Here is a 17,770-nt window from a genome sequence, read left to right on the forward strand (position 1 = left end):
TTGCTAAAAAAGTTTCATAAATTTCATTTGTGCAGATTACCATTTGTTTACCGCCAGCAAAAATGCCATTGCTGTAGAAAGACCATACCCTCCTAAACAGAGTTGCATCTTTCTAGGCCTATTCAGCCTTCGTACTTTGGGCTTGTTAGCCCAAAGGACAAAAGAAATAGCAAAAGCATTAGAACCATATATTCAAGTGAAAGCTGGAGCTGGGAGATTAACAGCGCAACCCTATGCCGAGTTACTCCAGTCTAAGCCCATTGAAATATATGTGCCAGGACTGGAGTAACTCTGCATAGAATTCCACAGTAAGAAATCCAGATTCGTGTTACTTCCTTGGGTTTTCCATCTCTCTTTTTTGCAGTAACTCATTAGGTTGTAAAACTTCCTTTGAGCAATGCTACTGAGCGTTTGTACTGAATTTAAAGAAGGCTGATGAAATGACAACTCGGTTGTCTGTTTCACTTAACCTCCATGTCCCAATGAGCTGCTTATTTTCTCTGTTCTTTGGTTCAGTTTATACAAGCTGATGATAAAGAGCCATTTGTAATGTATGAATTTGCCTTTGGTGCTTTTATTTGTTTTAATTTAAAGTGTGTTTACTTTGCCTTTCTCCTGCGCTAAAGGACTCAAAGTAGTTTGCATAATAAAATAACAAAAAATGAAAAAAGAAGATTTACAACAGGATACATGGCAAATGGCTTTTAAAAAATTATTTGATGACTAGTCCTACTGCATAAAAAGCAAGCTGTATGGGTGATGACCCACTTTTTATCCCTGCGCAGGTGAGTCATCGCAACACAGCTTGCCTTGGAGGCCCCAAGGAGACTGCTGCGGTGGCGGTGAGAAGGCCCACTGCAGCAGTGCAGCTGCAGCAGGGAGGGTTGCCAGTTCCCCGCTGGGGATGGGGGATCCCCCGCTCCCACTCTCCACTCCCCTGATTTCCTGGCTGGCAGGAGAAAAGGCAGGGGGATTTGCCTCCTGGGGCATGTTCCCTGGTGGCGTGGCACACTCCTGCACACCACAGTAGACCGATTTTGGCCCCAAATGGGCCCAATTTGGCCCGCTACAGAGCACAGGAGCACTCCAGGGCCCATTGAACTGCCCCAGCAGTGCTCCTGGGCTCTGCAGCAGCCTGATTCGACCCACTGCAGAGCACAGGAGCACTCCCTGGGACGTCATGTGGCCTGCGCAATGACGTCACATCCCAGAAGTGACATCATCGTGTGGCCCATTGCATTCTTCCACACAACGGGCTCTATTGCTAGTATATAAAAATATGTGGAAAGTTTGCCTATGAGTGCATGTTGTGAAAGACAGTAGATTTTAAAAAGAATGTAGCGGCACTTTACATTACCCTCCTGGGCAGAGATGCACTCTTCTTAGCCTGTTGACTTCAGTGGACTTAAAAAGGTATAATTTTGTTTAGGACTGTATTGTTAAAAACTAACACATTTATTGTGGCCTAAGTTTTTGTAAGTTTGAGCTTTTTCAGGTACAATGAAGTCAATACTCAGCAAGACTTAAGATTTTTTTTCCGTTATAGCTATAAACTTTCTTAGCAAAGTGGTGAACTCTGTATTAAGAAACACAGATTTACGTTTTAAATACTTACATTTTACCCTTTTTTCTTCCTGCATTTCCTGAACCCTTAACTCTGCTGTTTTTAAAATACTCCTACGCTAAATACCTGCATAGTGAGGATCCACTCATAGCATCCGAAAAAGTGGGCTTTTCTAGTCCATGTAAATTTATGCTAGGATAAAATTCTGTCAGTCTTTCTGGGCTCTTTATGCCGATCTGCTCACAGATGAAGGGCATGTTAGAAAAATGCATCTTTTCTTGGGTTTTTTTCTTATCCAGACTTGCCACATAGGGATGCTTGAGCATGTTTGCCAAATGTACAAGCTTCACTTTTCTTCCTCAGGCATGCAAGATCAAGGAATTACACCCGGGAGTTAGAATCTTGCCGGCTGGAAGCTGTGCCTGTAGAATTTGGAGACTACCATCCACTCAAACCCATTACAGTAAGCTTTTATTTCTTTGTAACTAGCATTTTCTGTGTCTTTTAAAGTGTTATGTGATTTCCCTCTCCTACCTATTTCTGGTTTGCAATTTTAATCGTTTTTAGTTCTGCTTCCAAAACAGTTGTAACAGTAGTCAGTAGTGAGAACAGCAGAAGGGCTGTGAGTTCAAGAAAAGAAGTAGGATTGCAGGATGGTGATGCTGGTGGTGTAGAGGGCGTGATGGGACAGGAGTGACTCTTAGCCACTCACATGCTTGCATAGGCACCCTTTGCCCCAAATGGCAGGGTCAAGTTTATGTATTTGTTTACTTTACTTCTCTCCAGTGGGGGATCCAGAGCAACTTGCTTTGTTCTCTACTTCTTCATGCTATCCTCACAACAATTCTGTGAGGTGGGTTGAACTGTGAGTGTGTGACTGGCCCTAGGTCACCCAGTAAGCTTCTATGGAAGAGCAAGGATCCAAGTCTGGGCATCCCAGATCCTAGTCTGACACTCTAACTACTAAGCATTTGTGTTAAAATTATTTACTACTTTTTATTTCATCTTTAGATGCTTAGGTTACTTTCACATAGATTGGATAATGCATTTTAGCAGTAGTTGCTAAATCCTGTGTGAAATAGGAAAATCCACTTGCAAACAATCACTGAAGTGCATTGAGAGTGCATTATCCAGTGTGTGTGAAAGAAGCCATAGCCTAAAACCCTATTATTTTCCTTTATTTATAGGGTCAAATGTATCATTTTGTCTGTTTTCTTCCTTGTTATTTTTGTGGATCAGTAACATTTTTTTGGAAACTGCAAACCTGAATTGTAGTGCATTTTTTTTAGTGGTTAAACACTTTGTTTGAACCTGATGATATAATTTAAAGGGCCCCTTGCAGAATTCAGCATCCTCAGGATCTTAGCTCTTGCACATGTGCATGCATTTTTTAAAAAAGGGAAGTCTGTAATTCTTGGGGTGCTAGGAAAAGCTTTGAAACATTTTCATGTACTCCCCTTTGTCTCTGTCATACACATCCCCAATTTATGTTTTGAAAAGTTATCAAAACTATACACCACATGCACAATTTAATGCAGTTATGTTTATATCCCGCCTTTCTTCCATTGTTTAACCAAAGCCAGCATTTATAGGTTCCTAGCAGATCTTCCACTTGGAATCATGCCCCATCCTGCTTAGCTTCATCAAGGTTGCTGCAAAATGAGTCTTCCAACCAATTCAGTTTTCTAGTTGAGGAAGCATTGCTTTCTTTATTATACACCAAGCCCCATTTCTAGCTTTCTGTATAAAGTTACTTATACCTAAATTCATCCTTGTTTCCTTGGCTTAGCTCTGCATAGCATTGCAGCCTTAGTTGTATTGCTTCTTTTCTAAACAGAGGGAAGGGGATTTAGTAGACCGGGGAGTCTTTCATGCTCTTATCACTGTTAAAATTCCCTCCTCAGGTAACTGAATCTAAGACAAAGAAACTGGGCCGGAAAGGAAGCACTTCCTCTACTTCCTCCTCTTCCTCCAGTTCAATGATGGACCCCCTGAGCAGTGTTCTGGATGGCACCGATCCATTGTCATTGTTTGCAGCTACTGCGGATCCAGCGCTGCCTGCATCTAATCTGGTAGCCTTCAGGAGCCATGGAGTTAACTAGGCTGCATCTGAGCAGAAATGATATATTACTACCTTCACATTCTGTAGGGGCACATTCAGCTATCCATGTTTCTGTAGCTATTTGGGTGAAACTCCTTCACAAAGGAAAAAAAAGAATGTGTTTACAGTCTGACTATATGTTATGCAAAATCATGGTTTAGTTAAACTATCTGTGTTAATGTAGGGCCACTCAGGTGAGCCATATTAGTAAAAATATTTCAGACCAAAAATCTCGAGCCATGGTTTTAAGTTGGTTCCTCAGCCAAGGTTAGTCCTTATTGCTTTGTGTGTTGTATCAACACAGACATTCTGGCTTATTTGTTAATGCTTCCTTTGCAGCATTGCCAGGGGTCATTTCCTAGAAAAAGAGCTGCAGGAACTCATTAGCATAAATCATTAGCATATGCCATGCCCCTTGATTGGGCTGAAATAGCGAGGATTCGGCTGCTGCCAGATGGGGGAGTGTCCCTCCCTGGCAGTGGCCTGATCAGCGCCGTTTTGGCCCCAATTCAGGCCGAAATGGGCCCAAAATGGCTCAAAATGGTCATATTGGGCACGTTTTGGCCTGGATTGGGCCCAAAATGGCCCAGATTGGGTCGGTGCCGGGCAGGGGAGGGGTTCCCCACCAGGCACCGACCCAGTCCTGGTGGTTTTGGCCCTGACCCCAGCTGAAACGGTCCCCAAATGGACAAAAATGGCCATTTGGGGCCTGTTTGGGCCCAGATTGGGGCCAAAATGCCTGGGATCGGGTCGGTGCTGGGCAGGGAAGGGTTCCCCCACCCGGCACCGACCCGAGCCGCGCCTTTTCGGCCCCAATCCAGGCCGAAATGGGCCCCAAAAGGCCAAAAATGGCCATTTGGGGCCCCTTTCGGTCCAGATTGGGGCTGAAATGGCCGGGATCAGGTTGGTGCCGGGCAGGGGAAGATTCCCCTGCCTGGCACTGACCTGATCCAGGCCATTTTGGCCCCAATTGAATCTTAAATGGCTCAAAATGTCCAAAAGTCAGGTGGGTGGGGCCACCTGACTATTGGGGGAACTGCTGGAATGGCGTTCCGCCGTCTTCCCCCTGGAAATGAGCCCTGAGCATTGCAGCCTAGAATGCCAGCAAAGTCTCTGCAAGGAGAGGCATGAAAGGAGTGATGAAACCGGCATTTGTTGGGGCAAATCAGAGTTTGAATGGTCATCTCTGAGCTGAATCCTGATTTCACAAACTGACAGTAGTTAAACCATGATTTTGCTATGTACCTAAACTGAACCTGTATTGGAAATTAAACTTTTAACCAGCATGAAAATGTGACACCTTCTTCCTTTCTTCCTCTCTAGGATGGATCCAGAAAGAAACGTGATAAAGATGAAAATCTGACTGTAGGGCTTGACTTTGAGCCTTGGTCAAGCAAACGAGGAGAGATCCTTGCTAGATACACAACAAATGAAAAACTGTCCATTGTGAGTGAACATTTTACTTAAAAAAAGGTTGCATGTATGTATGAAGCCTCTAATGATACTGAGCCAGTGAATCTAGAATAAAAGAGATTTTTTAAAAGTGCATAGTATTTTCAGAGTAAATTCCAAGGTGATATGTGTGTTAGCTTGCAGAAACCAAAATAAAGAAAAGTGGAATAAATTTATTGTGGGGGTAATGGTTTTGTGGACCAGGGCCCACTTTATGCATATGACAGACGGGAGGCACAATAAGATTTTTGTGTGTGTTAATTTCAGCATAATTCATGTCAGCAGCAAAGACTGTTCTAACCATTCACAGAACAATATGCCTTCCATCTGACTCTGTGCAGTTCTTCTAGTCATAACGCAAAAGTTAGTACACAGAAGGAAGAAAACGGGAGTATTTTATGGACTGCAAAGTCTAATGTAATAATGATTTATATTTCTAAATAAATCAAAAACTAATAATAGGGTTGATCCATTAGAAGAAGACAACCCCAGACAGCCGATCAGGAATTCACATTGTGTTGTGTTGAAACTTTTTGAGTTTTACATAGCACTTCCTCAAGCAGTGTTTTAAACAAAGGAAGAAAAAAAATTGCAAGGAACACTTCCTGCCCAAGGAAGAGTTTTGTGAGACTAAAAAGCTCCACACAACGCATTGTGAATGTTGCTTGGTCATAGTAAAGGTTATCTTGTTACATTTCTGTGGCTCTTAGCCAGGAGATGGGAATTCTTAATAAGGTAAAAGATATATTCTAAACTAGTGTTCTCCTTGCAGAACTTGTACATGGGATCTGAGAAGGGTAAGTAGTCACTTCATCCTCAACACCCTGGTCTCCCCCTCACGCCGGTCCAATTGGTGGAGGAGGAAATTGCCATCAAGTCACAGCCACCTTGAGACAACCCCATAGAGTTTTCAAGGCAAGGGACATTTAGAGGTGGTTTGCCATTGCCTGCTTCTGTCCAGTGACCCCAAATTTCCGTGGCAGTCTCCCATCTAACCAAGGCCAACCTAGTTTAGCTTCTGATGAGATTGGACTAGCTGTGAGTACTTAAGAAAAAGTGTTCCAATATGTCTGTGTTAGTTTATTTTACACTATAACATGCAAAAGCGGTCTTGAGAACGTATACTTGATTATTTAGGTAGTCTAAAGTCATGATCCCATCCCCCCCAAACTGAAATGAGAACTTGTTGGATTCTTTGGGTCTGGTTCCAAGTCTCATTCGTTGCTCTTTCTTTCCATTACCAGACTTTTCCCACTGGAAATATTACGTGTGAAAATCCATTTGTTGGATTGAAGTGGCCAGTTCATTCTTCCCCCCATCCCCATATAGTCTGTAGGGTCATTTTTGTTTCTGGGGACATCATTCTGACATTCTGTGATTTTTAAAAATCCTGTTTTGGAAGAGATATACCCATGACTCCCTTCATCCGAAATAACTTACAACAGGGTTCTGGCATGGTTTTAAAGCATGAAAACATGCAATTGCTTACAGGAAAAGCAACCACTCCTGGATCTGCCGTTTCTGAGAAGGTGCGGACGAGGCTAGAAGAACTGGATGATCTCGAAGAGGTGAGCAAGTACTTCAATCTTTGTGCATGCAGAAGGGGATTGGGGAGAGTCTGTTTCCATGGAGGGCAGACCTGCTACCACTTCCTCTGCTCCTTCCTTCCAACCCTTTGAAGCTTAAAGGGAAGCAGTCTCCTGTAAGGAAGTGCTTGGGGACAGATTGTTTCTGCAGCAGTGGAATCCACCCTTTTGATCTTGGGAAGGCAGGACAAGATAAAACGAGCATATGTATCCCCAGAGGTCATTTGAGCAAAGTTTTGGATGGCTGTAATACGACCTTTGCTGACTGTGCAGTATGAGCCTTCTGCCTCCTCCCCTAATTCCAGAGTGTGAAGAATGGGATGTCTTGTGCTTCCGCCTGATGAACTGGAGTGCTATCGGAGACCAGATTTGGGAAATGGGGGGGGGGAGGCAGGTATTACTGAGGAGGGCCCCTTGCAGAATTAACTGAGGCCAGTGTGTGCGACTCCTTAGTGTAAAGACATGTTACACATAAGACAGACCAATAGATTTTTAAAAAGTGTACATAGTTATGTGTTACATTGGGCTGATGGGTGGGGTGGGAACCCCTGAGAGTTTACATTGCTCAGAGCTGCTGTTCTAGCTAGTCTGAAAATGGAGATTTTTTTGCTTCTGATGAGTTGAGTGGCTAAATTGTCCTTGAACGCTTAGGTGAAAGCTTGGGCTGGGAACTCTGGAGTCCATGGTCTAGAATTAGTGATTTTAAGACCCGCTGACTGTAAATGACTAAGTTCTTTTATTTATGTACTTGGTGGTGCTTGTGAAATACGATGTTTGATGCTCTGAACATTTGAACTGTGTTGTGTTCTGCAAGCCCAAACGCTTAAAGAATGTTGGCTGGACTTCTTCAAAGACAACTCAACTAGGTCCATCTCTTGTTGAATTTCAATGATAGACGGTTATGTAACCTGCCACTTGGCAACGCTGCAAATTCCAGCCTCAGTCCAAAAGGAGAGGAAGAAGCTTTTTTTGGAGAACCTTAATAACTTTTGTTTATGCACTGCATTCTTTTCAGGGTTCACAAAAAGAACTGTTAAACTTGACTCAGCAAGATTACACAAACCGAATTGAAGAACTTAATCAATCTTTGAAGGATGCCTGGGCCTCAGATCAAAAAGTCAAAGCTCTAAAGATAGTTATTCAGGTCAGTCTTGATTAATGTTGGGGGTTCTCATGTTGTCTGTCTCCTGGCCAATGTTGGGGGCTACTTTGTGGGTAGACATTGCCTAGAGGGTGTGCGTATGTATTATAATCAATTCTGATGCAGAGTTTTTCCTATGTTATAGGCTTAGAAGATGGGTAGGAAGAATGATTCATTCTCCTACAGTGCAGGGTTTCTTTTGTAGTCATTTAGATTTTGTTTTCTTAAATAAATCTCCTTGTTTTAACTGTTTCTTGTATGCCAAACTATGAGCTTTTGCAACATCGGCCCTGACAGTAATATGTAAGAGTGACGTACAGTGTGTTGGAAAGTGTGGAAGATAAAATGTGCCCAGGGTCACTGTGGGCTAACTTCTCATGGAGCGGGGGTGGGGAGGGGGGGAATGCGGCCTCCTCTCCACGTGCAGTGGATTGAGATAGTAGAGTAGGCTACTGAGGATACCGAGTTTTAATGCTATCCCAAGTGTCATCTCCCTGCAAATTAAAAAAACAAAACAGCTCATCAGAGAGAAGGTTTTATATTTTCTTCTCAAGCATGATTAAAGCTATACTGCTGGTTCTGGAAGATGGGAGGCTACTACTAGGGGTGTGCAGCAAAGAAAAACAGATTTGGGAAATCTGAATCAGGGATTCAGGGATCCCCCCAAAAATCTAGGAAAATCTGGGAAAGATTCTCTGATCCAGTTCGGACAGATTAGAGAATCCCAGATTTATGCGGCCATTATTCACTGTGGGGAAACTTATCTGGGGGGCTGGGTGTGTGTGTCATTTTTCAAGCAAATTCTACTACATTTGCTGTCCTCTGAAGACACCCCAAATTTCAGGAAGTTTGGACCCTGGAGTTCCATTCTGTGGGCCCTTGAACAAGGTGCCCCAGCCACTCTCCATTGTTGCCTATGGAGGACATATTTCCAAGCTGGCTCTCAGGCAAAAAAATCACAGGGGCAAGGTTGCCACTGGCCAGAGGCACACTCCCAAATGCAAGCCCAACGTAGAGAAAGCTCAGCAGAACCAAACTGTTGAGCAAAGGAATGGAATCCCCCCAGAAGCAAAGTGAAGCAAGGGGGCCAACATCACACCAGAGAATCATGTCAAAACAGAATTCCACCCAAACCAAATCGAGGCAAGGGACGCTGTTGCCACTCAGCCCCCCTGTACCAGTGTCACTCACAGAAGCCAAACAGACAAGGAGAGCTCCTGCACAGATTGGCCACTCCCTCCCCCCCCCCTTGGAAAAAAATGTGGGAGAATAGAGGGAAACAGCCAGCTAAGAGGTTGAAGCCACAATTTAGCAGGATTACCCCAGATTTATCTGGGGTCTCGGACCGGATCCAGGATTCTCTAATTTGATCTGGGAAAGCCAGATTTAGCTAAATCCAGGTTTTCCCTCGAATCCTGGACATGGACTGCACACTCCTAGTTAGGACTGATCCTGAGCCAGTATGATGTAGTGGTTAGACTGTCAGGCAGGAATCTGGAAGGCCCACGCTCAATCCCCACTCTGCCATGCAAGATCACTGGGTGACTATGGGCCAGTCACTCTTGGTCGGTCTGACCTACCTCACAGGGTAGTTGTTGAGAGGTCACAAACAGAAAGAGAGCAGAATCTTATTGGAGTCCACTTGGATCCCCATCGGAGAGACAAGTAGGATATAAAAATCTAAATAAATAATTCAGAGTCCCAAGATGGGTTTGACAGCATCTGTTGTATAAAATCTGGCTGCTAGTTGTGTGTGCTTTTGAGTTAAGTATGTTCTTGCTGAAATTTAAAGTTAGCTTAGTGACAAACTTAATTAGTCTTAATGTAACTCAACCATCTTTCTCTCTCTCTAGTGTTCAAAACTTCTGTCAGACACAAGCGTCATTCAGTTTTATCCAAGTAAATTTGTCTTGATCACCGATATTCTCGATACGTTTGGTAAGTACTGAAACAATGCTTTTCTAGATCAAGGGTTGCTGAGGAGTGATTTTTATGAGCAGAGATTAAATTGGTTGAAAATGTCTCCAGAGCAGCCATGAGTGTTCCTTCCCCGTCCTCTAAACCCCCAAGTCGTTGCAGAAATGAATACAGTTGCTGCCTACTGGAAAGTTCAAGATCTTCTCCCTGTCCCTGACTGGCTTGCATGCATCTGGAAAGTGACTTTTTAAATTCAATTTGCATCTCTGTATAGAAGTTTGACAGTGCGTAGATGATTCTGACAAGTTTTTCATAGCGTTCATTGAAAGATAAACTTCGTGATGGGATTCACTAATATGTAGTTTCTAATATTGTTTAATTGTTTATATGAATACAATGAGCAAATGTGGTTAAAATGAACTAAGCTCCCGTGCCAAAAGAGCTCTTGCAATTAGAGCCTGTGGCTTGCTTAGTATTTGCCTGTAGATTTTCCAAAATGGATGTGGTCATACTGATACAGTCGCCAAATCTTGGCCTTAGATGTACAATTCCCGGATTTAAATATAAATTGTTATACTGTGCACCTCTTCACGATCTCAACAAGAATGATTCCTTGTGTTAAGAACTCCAGAACCCAACAATTGCCTCTCTGGATCAGGCCAGTGACTATCTTGTCCACCATCCTGCTTCTGCCAGTAGCCAAGGATGGAATGAAAGTGGTGAATGTCTGCTGTAAATTGTCTTGAGCACCTGATATTCCAAGCTGTGTTGCCTGTGTACGTGGAGTTTTCGTTTTTGTTTCTCTACCATGGGCCGCAGCCGTCAATAGGACTGTGTTCCGTGAATTTAATAATAATAATAATAATAACAACATTCGATTTATATACCGCCCTTCAGGACAACTTAATGCCCACTCAGAGCGGTTTACAAAGTATGTTATTATTATCCCCACAACAACCACCCTGTGAGGTGGGTGGGGCTGAGAGAGCTCTGAGAGAGCTGTGACTGACCCAAGGTCACCCAGCTGGCTTCAAGTGGAGGAGTGGGGAATCAAACCCGGCTCTCCAGATTAGAGTCCCGTGCTCTTAACCACTACACCAAACTGGCTCCTTTTAAACCTTTTAGAAAGCCACCTAAAGGTATGGCCACGCTGCGGCAATAAATTCCAGCCACTACTTAGATATTTGGGGCAGGTTGTTCTGTTTGTCCTGACTGGTCAGTTGTAGTGGGGATCCTGAGTCCTCTCCTTCCCTCTCCCCCTCATCTATGCTGCTGAGTCTGGATATTTGAGACAAATCAGAACGTAGGATTTTATGACATTAATGTTATCCAGTTCTTACCTGAACTCTCCTTTTTCAGCAGTGAGAATTGGTTTTGCTGAAGCGTGAAAGGAATCTTTCTGTCTCCAGCTGAATATTCCACAAAACATATTCAGAAATACATGTGTGTGTGTGTGTCGGTCTGTCTGTTTGAGTGTGTGTGTGTGTGTCTGTTTGTGTGTGTGTGTCCCCAGATTGCATTTCCCTTTTAGAAGTCTCAGTTTACTGAAAGCTGCTTACAGCAGTGAAATATCTCTTGTTCAGGAGAGAGAGAGAGAGAGAGAACCAGATGTTCTTTCCCAGACAAAACACAGGTGACAATGTAATATGACCTGCCCTCCACCTCTCTGACTCCAGTGTATTTAAGCCCCCCAAATAACATTATCAGCATCTTCAGATGTTGTTAACCTAATTTCAGAGCCCTTTGTCACATGGTCTGCAGCGGCCTTTCGCAGTGCAATGCTGACTATACATACAAGTATGCAGGGCTTTTTTTCTGGGAAAAGAGGTGGTGGAACTCAGTGGGTTGCCAGTACAGGAGGCAACTCTTGGCGGTAGGTGGTGCCCCTGGTACCACATGTGCACGTGCAAAGTGCACACATGCTCCTAGGCCAATGATGTCATTTTGGGTCAGCTGGAACAAGGGGGAGTTTTTCAATTACCTTTGGCGAAAATGGTCACATGGCCGGTGGCCCCGCCCCCTGATCTCCAGACAGAAGGGAGTTTAGATTGCCCTCCGCGCCGCGGCGCAGCGGGCCCTCTAAACTCCCCTCTGTCTGGAAATCAGGGGGCAGGGCCACCAGCCATGTGACCATTTTCAAGAGGTTCCAGAACTCCATTCCAACGCATTCCAGCTGAAAAAAAGCCTGGCAAGTACAGCTATTGATATGCAGCTTCCCACATCGTAAGTTTGATATTGTGACAGATGTTTTGTTGGTAAACCAGTTTGTGGACACAGTTTATGTGGAAAAGTGGCATGTAAATATTTGAAATGGAGTAAGCTGGCTGTTTCCAGTGGCCACACTGTATGCCATTGTACTCTTGATTGATTTGGAGCCAATTGATTTTGGCTGCTTCAAAGGGTAATAGTACATCTTTGTATTGGAATGACTGGATATCAAACATAAGCCAGAAAGAACTGGTTATTAGTTCTGTTTGCTCAGGGAAAAAGTTCTTTGTCTCTCTTAGGTAAATTCTGTCTATATTACACCACAAAGTTATCTGTAAGTATTCCATCCTCCGCTGTGTGTTCCCATAGTTACTTAAAAGCAGGGCATTTTTTGGCAGTACTCACTCGTACTGAGGACTGGCACTTCTCTGGGGGGCTCTCCCAAGTCCTGAGTGGAGGGCATTGGTAGAAATCAGTGCAGTGTTACGTATGAATATGTAACAAAAACAACACTGCTTCAAAGCTTAGAAGCAACACAGGCCTGGGCAAATTCTTTCTGTTTGTGCACGTGCCCACACAATCACACTGTTATCTGTAAGTATCCCGTTCTCTGCATGGATTGTCCCATGGAAACATCAATTGACCACAATTAGGATGCTTGAAGTAATTGCCATAGTAAGCTGATTCCTAGAGGGAGCACAATAATCTAAGTAAGTGCATACCAGAGCAATGATTCAGGTTGTAGGTCCACTCCCCACCCACCCCATGGCAACACAGTTATTCTTTCCTTCCTCATCACTTCTGTACATTTTGTTCTTGCCCTTGCATATGGCGTCTTCTCTTGCATTCTGGAATGGCTGTCAATGAGGGTATATATGTGGTACATGAAATTCATGTCTGTTTATCTCATTAGTGGACATTCCCTTGGGGCAGAATAAGAAAGATGTAACTAATGATTTTACAAAACAGATTCCGAATCCATACATCTGCCTTAAGAGCTGTTTTTTCCTCCTCTTCTCCTTCCGTTGGTGCCCAGCGAAAGAGGAGTTACACCACGTTGATAAACAACAGTTAACTTGGGAAAGAAACGGCCCCAAAAGAGAAATCCCACAAATGAATCCTTGAGAAATCTCTTGCTTCTTCCACTAGGTGACAGTATAATGCAACTGGAAGTTCTTTAGCAGGAGAGGAAAGAATTATACCTTATTTAGTTTTCTAACCTATCCTGTCCTGAAGGCTTGTGGCAGATGAGGAAGCAAAGAAATCAACACAGTGGAATAAAGTTTAAACAAATATGATTTTCTTGCTCTTTCCTTAATCTCAAAGACCAGACTAAACAGACAGATCTTAAATAATGCTTCCAGGAAAGTGCTCGGGCTTGTGGTTTGGAGGGCTCTTAACAAACTGTAGCTAGTGAAGTGACCTGCAGTCAGACAGTTCCTTTAATTGTAGCTCGTTTAATTAGTCCATGCTCTTGTGTTACATCTGAACGTTGTCACTCTGCTTTCTCTGTATACTGTTGCACAGCTGAGCTGTGGGCACAATTCACTGGGAATCCCATCCAAGTGAATGTGTACATTCATTTCATAAGGACTGGAACCAATTACGTCAAAAGAAGGGTGGGATAGACCTTTCAGTAGCTATGAACTCCAATAGCCAGTGAGAAACTTGGTTTCAAGAAGCTGCAATCTCACTGCGTTCCCAGTACTGAAGACAGACGTGCTCTGTGGGCTTCACTGTGGGCAGCATTGTGCTGGACCAGGAAGAATTCTTTAGTCTGAGCCTGTGGAGGCCGTCTGATTTGTGTATTCTGTATTTCTTCTCTTTTCCATATTTCCCGCATCATTCTTTAATTGGGAATGACCAAACTGAACACAGTATCCGAAATGAATTCTTACCAGGGCTGAAGAGTGCTACTTTCTTTTTTTTTAAAGTTATATTTGGTCATATTAGTGAATCGTATTCAGCTTATTAACCCTTCTAATTTTTGTTCCAAGGTGTTTCCGAGTGCCTGTTTATCAATTGTCCTCTCTTTGAGCACTTCTTTGTGTGTGCATGTAAAACTTTACAATGGGACACGTAATATTTGACGTTTCTGCCCTACCCTTGTCCAAAGCTAGGTCTTTTTTATTGTTGTTTCTGATCTGAGGTAGTTCTTGGCAGCGTTTGCTGTCCCTCTCAGTTTTATTTGAATCTCATTAGATGCTTCAGCTCCACTCTTCCATCTAAGATGTGGGTTAAAATGTGATATAGTGCTTTTCATTGTGATACCTATTCATTTATTGGCTTGGTTCCCATGGAATATTTCCACAGACTCGAGGGATTTCTGTCGATGGAGTGGGATGTTCTCATCTCCCTCCCCCCAGTATAACCCATATGCACTCAAAGAGGTTCCTCCTGGGGGATGAGGGGAAATCAGTGAAAATCAACCCCCCTTCTGTCTGCAGCAAAATGCATGCTGCCTGTACTATGACCGCTGAGTATCTCTCAGATTTTTTTGGTATCCATCCTCTGGAAGCATGCCACAAGTCCTCTAAAGTCTAGCTGGTAATATATCTAAAGCTGTTACTTGCGTTGTCTTTTGTGCTGATACATTAAAATGCAAAACTTGATGTCCTTCTTGCAGGAAAGCTGGTGTATGAAAGAATCTTTTCCATGTGTACGGATAATCGCAATTCCTTGCCAGGTAAAGTTGGTGCTCTTCCTTACCTAACAGTGTAGTTCAAGGATGCTTTTTTTAAGGATTTACCTGCGGATTTAAACTGCAGTCTTAAATATACTTACTGGGAAACCACGCCTGTGTAACCCTGTGGAACAGACATGTTTAGGAGCTGGCTTCTAATCTGCAGAGTGTTGAAGACTGCTCAGTGCCAGTATTATGCTGTTCTGTAACTGGTGCCGAATTTGTTTTTCAGGGTGGTGGGAGAAAGAAAATACTAACCGCAGATGTTAAGCCTTTAAAAGAGAATCTCTTCAGTGGATCATGGTGGCTTACTTTGTTTTCAAAATAGTGCCTAAGCATCAGCCCTCACTATTTTCCTTTCCTTTTCTGAGATGGGGTCAGCACTATATGTGCATGTGGTGGGGAACGATGTGCCAAAAATCCTTCCCCTCCTCTACCTGTAGAAAAGCTCTTCTGCCGGCTTTTCTTTGGATCTGATCTTATTCTCCATAATGGGGAGAGTTGTATGTGTGTGTGTGTGTGTGACTATGTGGGAGATGCACAGACTTTGAGTTATGCAACTGTTTCATTTGGAGTGCTCTCCTCTCCTTTGTCCTCCTCACTTTTGGGGTGGTGGAGAGTATATGGCCCTCTGCCTGAAGCATGTACAAGATGAACAAATAGTAATTTAGAAAAATGAATCTTGAAATTCCTGGTGGCAATAATGTTGGAATGAGGGATTCCAGCACACTTCATAAACATGCTCCGTTTCCAAGGCAGAGCTGTGCCTTGAGCAGCTGTGTGGAAGAAGAACATGCTCATTGGTATTTGTGCTCATTCTTTCCATTCCAATAAAGCACAAAGTTCTGATTTAGCACCAAATCTCCCCTCCCTCCCCACTGCTGCCTTCAGGAAACTCGAGTTGAATCCCAAGTCATGCTCACTGAAACATACCTAAATGTGGCAGGGAGGCGGAGATGATCAGTTCGGAAGGGACACACTTTGCCTCTCTGATGACGAAACCAACACTTTACGGCAAAGAACCATCAACAAAAGCCGGCCTTATTCTCAAACGGAGCCTTTAAAAAAGCAGCGGCTCGAAATGCCTTTTGTACTTAATTTTTTAAAAGCCATTAGATTAGACTTCTGTGCTGCATCCCTGATCAGAGTGTACTTCTCGTATTCGCTGTCAAACAGCAGCTGTTAATTGTAGTGTCCTTAACCGGCTTGGCAGATAGAGCATGCTTGAACCTAACGGCTCCAGGTCCCCGTGGTGCTTCATTATGTAAAAGTCCTCAAGCTGTGGCGGGTGGGGGGGGGTACTGCTAAATGGGAGAGATTTGCCCTTTCTCTCTCCCTGAGATTTCTGCACAGGCTCAGCGTTTGAGGAGAGAGCAGCATAGCAGCAGCAGCATAATTAAGCAGTACTCTCTCTCTGCATCCATTCAGTGGAATTGAAACTTCCCTTGCTTCTGCTTATCAGCCTCTTCTGTGACTGAAAGGTACTCAGAACGCATGACAAATTTTTCTCCCCACCTTTATCGGTGTGTTCAGCATCACCAAATTAAAAAAAACAAAACAAAGGAAAGCGGTCTCAGTTCATTGCAAATGCAAGACGTGTCTGGTGTGGTTCTATGGGAGCAAAACTGTCTTCCGAAAGAATGTTTCTCAGTTTGAACTGTTGAAAATTGGGTCACCAGCAGGGCTTTTTTCAGCAGGAACATGGTGGAATGGAGTTCTGGCACCTCTTGAAAATGGTCACATGGCTGGTGGCCCCGCCCCCTGATCTCCAGACAGAGGGGAGTTTAGATTGCCCGCCGTGCCGCTCGGCGAACTCCCCTCTGTCTGGAGATCAGGGGGCGGGGCCACCAGCCAGGTGACCATTTTCTCCAAGGGCAGCCCACTGAGTTCCACCACCTCTTTTCCCAGAAAAAAAGCCCTGGTCACCAGGATGTGATGATTGGTTGCCTAGATTGCCACGATCACGCCTCTGGCTGCTGCCTAGGCATCTTGACTCATTGTCAGATTTTCCTAGCAGTGGATCAAATGTGACCTAGATTCTGGATCCCCGAAGTTCCGTAGACCGAGAAGCTTCCTTTCAAAAGGAACTGCTGTAGCATCACCGCTTGAGGAAAACCTTGTATTGAAATGACCACATAAATACACATCTCTTTGGAGACATGGCACAAGGCTAGAATTCTGCTTTCAAGAATTTAATTTTTGGCCCTTTTATATATTAACTCAGAGGAGGGGTCTGGGATTTTTTCTAGATTTAAAATCAAAGTCCAGTGGCACGTTAAGGACTCACAATGTTTATTTCAATATGAGCTTTGTGTGTCTCAGCTTACGTCTTCAGATATGGGAAGCTTTCACATATTGAAATAAATGCTAGAGTCAAGTCCCGTAGCTTTCCAGTGTTAGTCGTTGTTTTCATTGCTACAACATGGCTGTCCCTTTGCGATCATCTAGATTTAAATACATTAATAGTTTTGTAGGATACAGAATCTATCCAGCATGGAGGGCTGTGCTAGAAATACTTCAATGTGGGATGAGAGCTGTTGTTCAGGTACATGTCTGTACAACCCTCATGGTATTGTTGCCAATCCAAAATGTCTGTGCTTGGATCCCAAAATTCCTTATAACATTTTGAAACTGTGGGGCGGTCCTCTCTCTCTGTCTCTTTCCCAGTAACCACTGCAGTAACGTTCTGTGTCATTTCCTTTTGTCAAAAAATCTGGGCTTTGGGAAGGCAAGCCAAAGGCTACCCAACCGCTTCTTTTAAAGCAGAAAAAGGCCAAACCAAACTGCTAAGATAATGAAGCTCTGCTCCCTAAAACCAGCAAGGCAGGATTTAAGCAGACAGCAAATTCTAACGATTATGGCATTATGTAACTGTTCCTTCTGCAGTGTCATATCGGTTTTTATCATGTGCTCCTCAGCACCAGAGCCAGGCTAGGAGCAGCTAGTCTCTGTGGACTTTGGATGCTGAGGACATTCCAAGCTGGAGGCCTCTTTTTGCTAAGCTCTATTGAATGAACACACGAATCAGGCACAGGAACAGCAACTGCCTTGTACCTTTTGCATAGGTTGGCAAACTAGTTTGTGAACTTCCTACCCAGAGCTATCTCAATCCTAGCTA

At 43.7% G+C, this 17,770-nt stretch overlaps 1 protein-coding gene across 1 annotated transcript in view; it reads left to right on the plus strand.

The window, feature by feature from the left end:
• Positions 1–1,932: 1,932 nt before the first annotated feature.
• The window catches only part of VPS35L (VPS35 endosomal protein sorting factor like), a 71,944-nt gene continuing 56,106 nt past the window's right edge, over positions 1,933–17,770 (plus strand). Inside the window, exons 1-8 of the mRNA XM_054994689.1 lie at positions 1,933–2,027; positions 3,469–3,636; positions 4,989–5,111; positions 5,890–5,914; positions 6,609–6,685; positions 7,719–7,847; positions 9,698–9,782; positions 14,596–14,655. Of these exons, the coding sequence (XP_054850664.1) occupies positions 3,544–3,636; positions 4,989–5,111; positions 5,890–5,914; positions 6,609–6,685; positions 7,719–7,847; positions 9,698–9,782; positions 14,596–14,655 (592 nt within the window). The 5' untranslated portion in view covers positions 1,933–2,027; positions 3,469–3,543. The remainder of the gene's footprint in view (positions 2,028–3,468; positions 3,637–4,988; positions 5,112–5,889; positions 5,915–6,608; positions 6,686–7,718; positions 7,848–9,697; positions 9,783–14,595; positions 14,656–17,770) is intronic.

The sequence above is a fragment of the Eublepharis macularius genome, chromosome 12 (assembly GCF_028583425.1).
Source record: "Eublepharis macularius isolate TG4126 chromosome 12, MPM_Emac_v1.0, whole genome shotgun sequence".
Taxonomy (NCBI): Eukaryota; Metazoa; Chordata; class Lepidosauria; order Squamata; family Eublepharidae; genus Eublepharis; species Eublepharis macularius.